The following is a 12,252-nucleotide window of genomic DNA, read 5'->3' as shown; positions in this document are numbered from 1 at the left end:
GAATGTTGGACTGAGGAGCTCTTCTCTGGGAACATAATGGAGACAGAGTCAAGGAATGTGTCCCATCTCAAGGGTAGAGGGGCCTCACAATAATGCCAGAATTTATATGATCAGTAAATGTGGTGCTGCTCTCATTCTTATCCTTTAGAATGAGCGTGTTTATTGTGATTATCCTGTCCCATTTTGCCATTACGTATTGAATATTCAGGGAATGAAATGTTGTCTTTTTGATTTATTTGTTTCTCAGGTTGAAAGAACCCATGTCTAAATGTGTGTGTGTGTGTGTGTGTGTGTGTGTGTGTGACAGAGAGAGAGAGACAGACAGAGAGAAAGAGAGAGAGAGAGAAAGAGAGAGAGAGAGAGAAAGAGAGAGAGAGAGAGAGAACTGTGTACCACCCAAGACATTGAACTTGATGCCATGACCAAATGATACTTGGAGGTTTTATATCTTGGGGACAATGTGAGTGTACGTTACATGGAGGAAGGAGATTGAACTGAGTATTTAGTGACTAGCAGTGTGACAGTCATTTTTATGACTCATCAAATAAATATTTCTGACTTTCCTCCTGAACTTACAATGAGACTGCACTTTTCTACCCATTTAGAGTTAAATGGGATCATAGCACTTGCTTTGGCCAATGAGATGTGATGTGTGCTACTTCTGGGCAGAAGCTTTAAGAGAGCTAGCGCGTGATTTGACAAGCGTGCACATTCCTTCTTCTACAGTGACCAGCAACGTTCCAGATAGAGGCAGCTCCATCGCCTTTGGCTCCAGAGTGAGGCACAGCATAGGGAAGAATCCACAGTGAGCAGGTTGGACATGTAACAGGAGTAGGAAATAAACCTTTGTGGTTTTAATTTCCTGAGATTTGGGGGTTTTATGACAGCCTGACTTAGCTTTTCCTGTTATACTGTAGTGAAGATAATTTCACACAGAGTACAGTGTGTGTGTGAAAGCCTGAATGTCATGTCATTGGCATGTCAGAGAGAATAGTTTGGGGTTCAACGAGAGTAGTGTTTGTTTTGTTTTGTTTTGAGATAGGGTCTTTCTGTGTTGCCCAGTTTGAAGTGCAGTGGTGCAATCATGTCTCACTGCAGCCTTGACAGCCTGGGCCCAAGTGATCTTCCTACCTCAGCCTCTTGAGTAGCTGGGACTACAGGTGCATGCCACCATGACCAGCTAATTTTTTGTTTTTTTTTAATAGACATGGGGTTTCACCATGTTGGCCAGGTTGGTCTCGAACTCCTGAGCTCAGGTAATCCACCTGCCTCGGCCTCTCACAATGCTGGGATTACAGGTGTGAGCCACCACATCCAACCAGTTAATTTTTCAATTTTTCATAGAGACAAGTTTTCACTGTGTTGCTCAGGCTAGTCTTGAACCCTTGGGCTCAAGTGATTCTCCCACCTCGGCCTCCCATGGTGCTGGGATTATAAGTGTGAACCACGGTGCCTGGCCAAGAGTAGTGTTCTTGAGGAAAGAGAGATGATTTATGAGCACTTTAGTGACATATAGAGGAGTGCAGACTGCATTCTGCAGATAGTGGGGGGGGGGGGGGGGCAGTAGAGTCCTGGAGAGACTTGATCACTATGTGTCGGGGCTGTGGATTGGAGCAAAGGAGACTTGTTAGAAGGCTGCTGCAAGTGTCTACCAGGACCCAAACTAGACGGTGGTTCTAGAAGTAGAAAAGAAGCAAGTACTGCAGGACAGTGTGGAGGTCAAATTGACACTATTTGATACTCAACTGGAGGTGGGTGATGGGGGACAGTAAGGAATCCAAGACGACTCAGGTAACTTGGGGGAGCTTGGGGGCCTTATCTTTGCTCTGGGCTCTGTGCTTGCCTCAGCAGTTTCAGCAAATGGCCTGATTAGACGACAAGGATGTCCTGTCCAGGGGCTAGGAACAGAGAGATGATGGGTTATTTGGCTGCTAAAGCCACAGAAGTCATGTCTCCCCCTTTTCAACCTCTCCCTCAGGGGGAGGAGGGTAGATGGGTCACAATATGCCTGTTAGCACTTTTCCCCCCATTGTTTTCTCCTCTCAAGTGTTGTGAAGGCTGATGAAGAGCACAAAGGCCAGACTTTTGCTAGGAAAGAGAATGACCTTTGTCAACATTCAGTTGTTCCATACATTTTTGGGTGTAGAAGAGATAGGAGAGGAGGGTGAATCATCAAACCAATGGAACTTTGTGAATTTTCACAGAACACTTCAAAGACATTTATGCAATTTAAACACAGTGCTGAAGAAGCCAAGATGCTGTTAAAAAAAAAAAAAAAAAAAGAAAAAAAAAGAAAAAAGAAAAAAAGAAAAAAAATCTGTAAATGGAACCAGGCTAACAAACTGGGTAATTCACAGGATGGCAAATCCTCGGAAAAAGCACTGTTAAAAGGTGGGGAGCATCTTCATATTTTTGGGACTTACTGAAATCATGTTGTGTGAGAGATGCCAAGACCTTGGTACTCTGTTTCCACCTCAGCTCTATTCCAGCCCCTGGGTGCACGATTGCTTCCATTGTTTTATTATCCTGCAAAACACAGCTGTTCTTCTTGCTTTTTTTTTTTGGATTCCTTTGCATCCTCCCACTCCCAAACATTTTTGAATAAGAGTGAATGAGTTTCTTTTTATGCCCTGCCTCCAATGGAACATTCCCTAATTGAAACAATGCCCTCAGTGTGGCAGCCACAGAGAATCCACACACCTGGATCAGTTGCATTGTTGACAGCAGGGCTTCTCAAGTGAGGGCTGCAGACAACAGTATTAGCATCTTCTGGGAATATGTTAGAAACACACATATTCAGGCTTCCAGAGACCTCAGGAATCCAAAGCCCTGGAGGCAGGACTGAGCAATCTGTTTTTAATAAACCCTTCATGTAACTCGTAAGCACACTGACATTTGAGGCCCCCTGGTCTAGGGAAGCTTCCTAGATACAATTCTCCCTCACTGGTCTGGAAGGTTTGGAGGTGTTCTTTTTTTACCCGCACTGTGAATTACGCTCTTTTATTAATTTTTGTTTTTAAATTTTTTTTTTTTTGCTTTTTTATTTCCATAGGTTTTTGGGGAACAGGTGGTATTTGGTTACCTAAGTACTTTAGTGGTTACTTGTGAGAGTTTGGTATACCCATCACCCAAGCAGTATATGCTGCACCCAACTTGGAGATGTTCTTCTGAGGAACCTCAAATAAGGGGAGAAGTCATGAGATGTAGGCACTGTGTTCTGGAGCCAACCAGTCACCTTTCCCTCCTCTGCTTTTTCACTTTCTTTTTTTTTTTTTTTTTTTTTTGAGACAGGGTCTCATTCTGTCACCCAGACTGGTGCGTACCCAGTGGTGCGAGCTCAGCTCACTGCAGCCTTGATCTCCCCAGGCTCAGGTCATTCTCCTATCTCAGCCTTTCAAGTAGCTGAGACTATGGGTGCTCCCCACCATGCCTTGCTACTTTTTGTAGAAATGATGTTTCACCTTATTTCCCAGGCTGGTCTCAAATTCCTCCCTTCAAGTGATCTGCCTGCCTTGGCCTCCAAAAGCGTTGGGATTACAGGCATGAGTCACCGTGCCCAGCCTGCTTCTTCATCTTTGAGATTAGGCAGTTGGACTGGTCAGCAGTTTCAGTTCTCATACAAGGTACTGTGAGAAGTTTGTCAACTATTTCTAATATTTCAGAAACTTCTTAGAAATGATCTATTTCCCCCCAATATGCTGCAGAGGCTGACCAACATATTGTGTTTGCTGTTTTGGGGCCCAAATAAGCTACTGGACTGTGAGCTTCTTGTGGTCATTCAAGTTCATGTTTCCAGGGCTTATGACAGGGTCTGACCCAATGAGTAATGTTTTCCAAACTAAGCTATATAAAACCAGTATGAAGAGACAGCTCATTTCATACTAATTGGAAGCTCATGTGTATCACATCAAGCATGGGCATCGTTTGTAGCAGTGTTAGATTCCCACAAATATTAAAGGATATTCAAAATAGAGACCAGGTGGCCGCAACCCTAAACTTGGCTTGTTAGAGCTCCTATGGACCACAGCCCACAGTACTTATTCACAAGTCTGTGTGGTTTCAATTATTTATGATTTTCTGCTAAAACTGGATGTGGTTCCTTTGGTCCTGTAAGATCCATCTGGGTCACTGATAGGACCCTGCTGTGCCCATGTGTGCCGTGTGTTTATTGGCAGTACCAAATTCAGCAGTACGGCAGGGATCGCATCTTAACAGACGGCCTAGGCTGGGGGAGGAGTTCTGTGGGCCACAGGGGAGAACTTGAGATAATGCCAGGAACCTTCAATGTTTCAAAAAGGGCTCTCTTCCTCAGAATTATCAGTCTGAATCTTGCGGTACCTTGTTCAGTCCTGTATATTTTTAAGGGGAACAGATTGAAGACCTCTCCCGCTGTGTTGGTCCATCAGAGGGCACGAGAAAAGAGATGCGGCCTGCTGCTCCCAAAGGGAAATGACTCAGCAGGGCACTGGTTTCCTTCAAACTCTCCTTATTATCTCTTTGCTTGTGAGATTGTCTAATTCAGTGGCCACCCTTTTAAAATCTGAACGCCAGGGTCAGACACACCAAGGGGCAAGAGAACAGACCAAACCTTTATTAGTTCACAGAACTCCAATTCTTTATTAATCACAGCTTGCTCACAATGACATACAGGAAAATAGCACTAATGAAGAGTAAATATGCAGGCAGCAACCTTCAGGAGTTGGGAGTTGGGGAGAAACGACTTCAAAACTGCGATAGGTACTTATGTTGGGTATCTGGTGATTCTTAGTTGGCACAAATGCCCTGCCTAGCCCCCTTAGCTGCGTCAGCTTCACAGATGGAGTGTTTTGTTGTTGGTGTTGTTAGTAGGCAGGATTGCCTTACACTGGGGAAGAAAGACCAGCTTGAGTGAACGTCCGCAGTGTTTTTGATTTTGTTTGTATGTGTGTTTTAATGCAACAACCAGCTCACAGTTTCCAAGTGGAAAAATATTCAGTAGCATCATGTACTTGTACTATAGGTAAGAGCTTAAAATGAACATCATCAATCATGGCATCCACAAATAAGCCACCTGACACATTAATTAATTCATTCCATCAAAAGAACTTAAACTAGAGAATTAAGCCCACTTTATGAAGAGCGATTTCACGGCTGCTTGAACCATTCGAATTTGGATTTGTGTTCAGCACTTTCAAAGGTTCAACTTTTTGCTTCTACCCAGATTGGTCTCAGATCTGTCTTCTCATCCATCCCTTTCTAAAGTCAAAGCACATTTGTAGCACATAATCCAGGAGAAGCAGAAGTAAATGCTCTAACTGGTGGTATTTCTTAGCCTGGTTTTGTAGTTTTTAGGCAGTAAGTAGATTATGAGCGAACAAATGTGAAGGTTCATGTGGAGTCATAATACCTGTGATCTAGGTATGGTCTTAGTCAAGCTCAGAGATAACAAAGCCTTCTAGGTCATTAGGCAATGGTGGGTTTCTAGCACCATAGACTGTCTACTGACCTCATTTTTCTTTTGGAATGGAGTTAGACATGGGGAGCTTCAAAAAGAACAGACCTAGCAAATTCATTTGAGTGGAAAGACACAACATCAAAAGCCTGTTACAGGACATGTAAGATTATGAAATAACTTGCATAATGCAATACTTGTATTTTTTAACAAAAATGTAAGTATTTACAAAATAAGATCCAAGGTATTTTTTAAACATCAAGCAAAACATTCTGCAAAGAGACCGCATTGATTTTTTTAAATTTTTGATTCTGTTTTTTTTTTTTTTTTATAATGAGTTCTTTTTAAACCATGTCATACATTCCCCATCCTGATATCGCATGATCCATTATAATATAGGCAGGGGGATTTACTATTGTGGGGCGTGCCAGACCCTCCCTTGCTTCAGCCAGACAGTTCAACCTGGAGTTCCTTGTTCCTGCGCACCTCCGCAGCATGCCTCTCCTAAAAAACACAAAAGGAAGAAGAAATGTCACAGGCCCTTGTTGTCTGGTCCTTTGCATACCATGTGCTTGACTAGAAGTAACCCAGTTTGTTGTCTACTTTTAGGAGCTTTTCTCATTTCAGAAGAGAGGAAAATAGAGGCCCCACAAAATGTCATGTTAGAAAAGATCTTATAAGACTTACCGTGTTTCAAAAAATATATTTAACACTGTTTTTGTTTAAAACTATGACCAAAAGTTCATGTTATTAAGATAATTTTGAAGATTAGGATCACAGTGTAAATCCAGAGAAAGGCAATAAAACATCACATTATTGTTTCTCTATCATTTCTAATGATGTCATTCCTTTTGACTAATACTTTAAGGACTTTATAATCCTGATGGACACTCTGGCAGGGCTAGATTCAGCATGAAGACTTTCTATACTGCTTCTTAAACCCTTGACCTGTTTGTCAAGGCCCTTCATAGCTGCAGTCCAAGTGACTTTTCCAGTCATAACCCCCATCTTTTCCTACACACACTTGATGTTTCAGTTTAGTGGAATTGTCTTGTCATGCAATTTTCAATGCTAGTCTTTCATCTCCACTGGTCAGGATTGTAAACTTACTCTTTAAACCCTATGACCACTGTCCTTTTCTCCACAAAGATTTTTGTGAGACTGCAAAGACTAATCTGCAAACTTATCTCACTTTCCATTGGAACACCTGCATAAGTCTTTCCTTTTATTCGGCAGTCATTTTATTCTAGCTTCTATTATGACCCTCTCTGTTCTTGTCTCCTCTGTTATATTTGACTGTAAGCTCACTGAGGGCCTGGACTATGTTTTCTCATTTTTCTTCCATTTGCAGGGCCTAGCAGAGAGCTTTGCAGATAGCATGTGATTGGTGGATGTTTATTTTCGTAAGGAACCAAGGTACTAGCCTTGAGTTGGGAACTGAACTTCCTGAGGAGGGAACTGATGGAGAAAATGTGGCCCCAGTATATTTTAGTATATGGTTATACCTCAGATGACTAAAATCACAGTGTCTTGCATATATCATAGGTGCTAAATAAATGTTCATTGAATTGAAATTTTAAGATGCTAATTATTGTTAGTATTATTTATATTTCTGTTTAGAATGTTGTTTATATTGCTTCTGTCCTTCCCTCTGAAGCTCCAGAAATTACTTGAGACTCCATAGATTCTTTTAGTTCAGGGGAAATAAACTTGACCAGCTATAAAGTAAATCTTATCATTAAACTCTATTAATCTCAAGGGTTCTATATTTATAGGCTTCTTTATATTATAATAATGAATATTTATTAGACACTTAATATGTACCCGACCTGCATCAGTACAGGTTTTACCCGTATTAGGTCCCTTAATCCTCACAATAATCCTATAGTGGACATTCTATTATTGTCCCCATTTTGCAGATGAAGAAACTGAAACACAGGAATGGTAAAGTAACTTGCCCATGTTCACGATACTAACAAGTGGGATTTAAACCCGGGGAACCTGGCTCTACAGCTCACCCTCTTAATCACTGCTATACAATTTCGATGTTGAGTGAGGAGAACATTTTATAGTTGCATGGAAAAATGTGTCTTTTCAAGTGTAGATTCTGGGAGAAAAAAGGCATAACCACCCTACATTTCCTTCAAAGATACAGAGTTGGAGTAAGCAGGAAGTTGACTCTAGAGAAAGGGATTAAAAACAATTATATTTAATTGGTTTAAATGAGCTTTTGCATATGTTCAAAAACCATGAAGAGAAGGAAAAAGGCATGTATAGAGAAATCAAATCCTGTTTGGAAATGTCACAGGGGAAATTAGCATGGATGCCGCTGATTCTTCTTTTTGTTCTGCTATTATGAGGAAAAAGATGAAGCAAATTCTTTTCTCATGCAGAAAGAAACTAATTAGTGAGAGCTGAGCTCTGGCAAAAATTGAGAAAAAGCCCAGACCATCACTATGCTAGGAAAAAGAAGCCTCAAGTCTAAAGATTCATATAAATTCAAATGATAACATAGCAGGAAACATTATAATTAGTATTATTAGACTACTTTGGAGTACACTTCTCGTTAAACTCAAAATTAGTGTTAACGAAATGGATTTTGCCATAGGAAAGAATAAATATAATTTGTGAGCTTGAAATAATGTGGAAAAAGAGAAAATAAATAATTATGAGTTTCTAATTAAAAATTATTTGTTTTCAGGCATTTTAGTCACTCTATTATTCGAACACTTTACATTCACATTATCAAATATCTACTCATGAAATGTTAATGTGACTTTATTTCAAATGTGGGAGAACCAAAGCAGTCATGCAGGAAGCATATAATTTCCCACACAGTCTGTTTTTCTTATCAGCTCACTGTTCGCAATTATCAACCTTGAATCCAGAGGTTCCTAAGGCAGTTGTGATACTCAGAGAAGGTTCATCAAGAAGACTACTCTTTGATAATATTTATTTCATTATTGAGCTCCTGATATTTGCTAGCCACTGTCAGAGGCCCAAGCATATCTAAATTTACAATGTTTTCTGCAATTTACCTCCTTCCTCCCATCAATATAAAGGAAATGTAATACAGTATGTTAGCATTGTGTGCAACTATGCCTTTTATATGGAAAAAAGTATGAAAGTTGATTTTGGGAAAAATTCTGGTCCTCTAATTCTTTCCTCTAATTTCATAGAAAGGTTTCTCTCCTGGAAGGTAAGAAATATGGAGTCTTTTCTTTCTTTACTTTTTAATGTCCCTTTAATCTCACTAGATATCAAATATAAACAAAGACTTGGACTATATGACCTAGGATGCCAATTTCATCTATGGAATTCTGTCATATGAGCCTAATTAAATTCAAGATGAGGTCAATATAATAAAAAATCGTTCTTTTTACTGATGACTATGCACTTGCAATGTGAAAGAGGAGTCAGAAGTGAGTTGTGTGAGCTAAGAAAGCACATGTTCATGTATTGAGATGATGGTGATTGGGAGTCATGGGCAGCTAGTAAAAAGGTTTGGAGTCAAAGAGACTTTTGTTCAAATCTAGTCTCTGTGTCTACTTGTGATCTTGGCCAAATGACTTAATCTTTCTAAAGACCAGCTTCCTTACATGTGAAATGGGGATAATCACAGTATTTTCTTCTAGCGTTGTTGTTTGGACGAAATGTGATAGTACATCCAAAAATGTCTGTCCTATAGCAAACAATTAATAAAGACTAGTTTTAATCCATTTTCCTATTTCATTATTCATTCACCACATAAATTCAATAGTAAGTGGTTGCACAAATGCTATTTGTGAATCAGAATCATAGGAAAACAAAAGATGAAAATAATGCAATAGATGTAAATTGATAATAGCTGAAATCTATAACTAAAGAGTTAAATATTATCAACATCATGGAAATGCAAATTAAAACCACAATGAAATACCACCTTACTCCTGCAAGAATGGCCATAATTAAAAAGCCAAAAAACAATAGATGTTGGCATGGCTGTGATGAAAAGGGAACACTTTCACACTGTTGATCGGAATGTAAATTAGTATGACCACTATGGAGAACATAAAGAACTAGAAGTAGAACTATTAGTTGATCCAGCAATCCTACTACTGGGTATCTACCCAAAGGAAAAGAAGTAATTATATGAAAAAGACACAGGCTCATGCATGCTTATAGCAACACAACTTGAAATTGCAAAGATATGGAATCATCCTGTGTCCATTGACCAACAAGTAGATAAATAAAATGTGGTATATATACACCATGGAGTACTACTCAGCCATAAAACGGAACTAAATAGTGTCTTTTGCAGCAACTTGGGTGGAGCTGGAGGCCATTATTCTAAGTAAAGTAACTCAGGAATGGAGCACTAAATATCACATGTTCTCACTTATAAGTGGGAGCTAAGCTATGAGGATGCAAAGATGTAAGAGTGATATAACGGATTTTGGAGACTTGTGGGGGAAGGTTGGGAGTGGGGGCGAGGGATAAAAGACTACATATTGGGCACAGTGTACACTGCTTGGGTGTCGGGTGCACTAAAATCTCAGAAATCACTACTAAGGAACTTTTCCAGGTAACTAAACACCACCTGTGTCCCCAAGACTACTGACATTTATAGAAGAGTTACATATTATCAAAATTACCTCTTAGGGAAAGAATCACAGAATCTCATTCCCTGAAAATATTTTATCATTTTAAGTTACATCATATTATGTGCTACTATTGCCACTAAAATAATGGCTATAATATTTTCATTTGACATTTTCTAGATATTAGAAGTGAAATGATGAATTATAGTGAAACAATTTCTTTTATTTCCTAAGTACTGTACTTTATGGTTGGATAGGGGAAAGCTGTTGTCAAGTTTGTTTGGGTTACTTGCTTCTCTCCTTTCTAAACAATACTGAAAGCTCCTTTGGTATTTGTTACCATGTTATGAGCTCGGAAGTCTTGGCACTGACTAAGATGATATGGTAGAATTATAAAAGAAAGAAGATATGATACAATCTGGTTTAAGTGGGGAATTAAGCAAGGTTCAGTAGAAGTCCTCTTTAGTGACTTGCCGTGTTAACCGTCTCAGTTCCTTCCACCGTCCTGCTATCTGATGGCTCCTAAAGGCTGAGTTGCTTGAGAGGAAAAGGCTCTTCCCTAGTATCGCCACATACTTTCCTTCTCATTGGTTGTGTTGCCAATGGCATTTCCACACCTGTTTAGCAATTTGCATTTGAAAATTTAACTATCTAATTTAATTAAAGGCTACACTGATGGAGAATTGTGAGGGTCGAGAGAAACCTTTGGAAATACGTGAGAAAGTGAACTATTTAGTAGATACTGTGTGAATCAACTATAAAAGCTATGGAAAAGTTGTAAAAAGTCTATATCCAGGTTATTTTGCAAATGTCTTTAATCCCTACCTTATTTTAAAGAAATTAAAACTGCAAATCATAGCTAATGTGACATGAGTGTGAATAATGGCAAGAAAAGAAACCCCCATAGAACTCCCATTAACTGATCAATTTTTTGAAAAGATATTGGGCCCAACTACATCAAAAGATTGGTCAATAAGTTTCCACTTAAATATTTGACATTAAAATTATATGTTTAGTGAGTAGATGTATTGTTGTTAAAATGATTATACCTGCGTTAACTGATTTTTCAAAACTAACTGTCTCACTGCAATTCCTGATTGGGTCATTCGGAGCTCCTACTACTCAGGGTTCCTAAAAGGGTCAGGTGGTGAATTTTCTGCAGGATGCTGCGTAGTGCATTAGGGGAGAAAGGGACACATCAGGAGAGGAAGAAAGTGTCTTGAATCATTCCTGTATGGCAAGAACAGGTGTTTTTCCTCCCTCTCTTTCCTTTCTCTCTGCTTCCTCTCTTCCCTTCTCCTCCCCTTCTCTGTTTCTCCCTCTTTCTACTTCTCATATCACTCTAAGAATAAGAACATTTTTAACTTCACCAGTGTATCAGTCATAATCCACTGACTAGTCTTTTGAGTCCTGGATGTGACATCAACAGATCAGCTAATGCAGGTCTTTGTGGCACACGCATCCCTTCTCCCACAGCCTTCTCCACATTTGATTCTTTTCTATGTAATAGCCTGGAGTGTTAAGATGAGGTGCTATAAAAACAGGAAACTGAAATAAAAAATGAGTGTAACATTCTTCTTTGGAGGAAGAAAGAACACTTATGCAACAAAGACAAAAAATACTAACATACAATTTATGATGACATCACAAAGCATATTTAAGAAACATTTAGCACAGTAGTTCTCAACCACGGCTAAATATTAGAGCCTACTAGTGAGCCTTTAAAATAATACAAGGTCCTTGGCCCCATTCCAGACAATTAAATCAGAATCCCTAAAGAGCTGTCCAGTAGATTCTGAAGTGCAGCCAGGGCTGCTTTTGCTTTAGGCTTTCAGTTTGAGCTAAAGGCTTTGAGCTAACATGACTGGGGCTCTGAGAGGTTTATGGGAATTTGTCAGTCAGTGACACTGAAGATACCATTATGGGCATCCTAGTGAAAATATGCTTGAATGCTCAGTTCTCTTAATTGAAGGGAAAAGGGACTGAGTGCTGAATGGTAGGCAGATTGTGGAAAAGCTTGCACAAAGTTGTATCATGTCTCTTGCTTCATTGATAGGGCCAGTGAGGGCTATCAAAAGGGTGGGCGCATGGTGTGAACTTACCTTGATGTGAATTTACTTTTACTGATATTATTCAGTGTCTTTGCATTTACTGTCTATATTGGACCGTACTACATGTTGTCTTATTCTCTAATTGTTGGTGCTGTATTATTTATTGTTGAATTATTTATTGTCTGTATTG

The 12,252-nt window shown here is 39.5% G+C and overlaps 1 protein-coding gene across 1 annotated transcript in view; it reads right to left on the bottom strand.

The window, feature by feature from the left end:
- Positions 1-4,589: 4,589 nt before the first annotated feature.
- Positions 4,590-12,252, bottom strand: part of STMN2 (stathmin 2) — a 55,888-nt gene continuing 48,225 nt past the window's right edge. Inside the window, exon 5 of the mRNA XM_008000946.3 lies at positions 4,590-5,935. Coding sequence (XP_007999137.1) covers positions 5,876-5,935 — 60 coding nt within the window. The 3' untranslated portion in view covers positions 4,590-5,875. The remainder of the gene's footprint in view (positions 5,936-12,252) is intronic.

This window comes from Chlorocebus sabaeus, chromosome 8 (genome assembly GCF_047675955.1).
Source record: "Chlorocebus sabaeus isolate Y175 chromosome 8, mChlSab1.0.hap1, whole genome shotgun sequence".
In the NCBI taxonomy this organism is placed as follows: Eukaryota; Metazoa; Chordata; class Mammalia; order Primates; family Cercopithecidae; genus Chlorocebus; species Chlorocebus sabaeus.
This window is presented reverse-complemented; position numbering and strand designations above follow the sequence as displayed.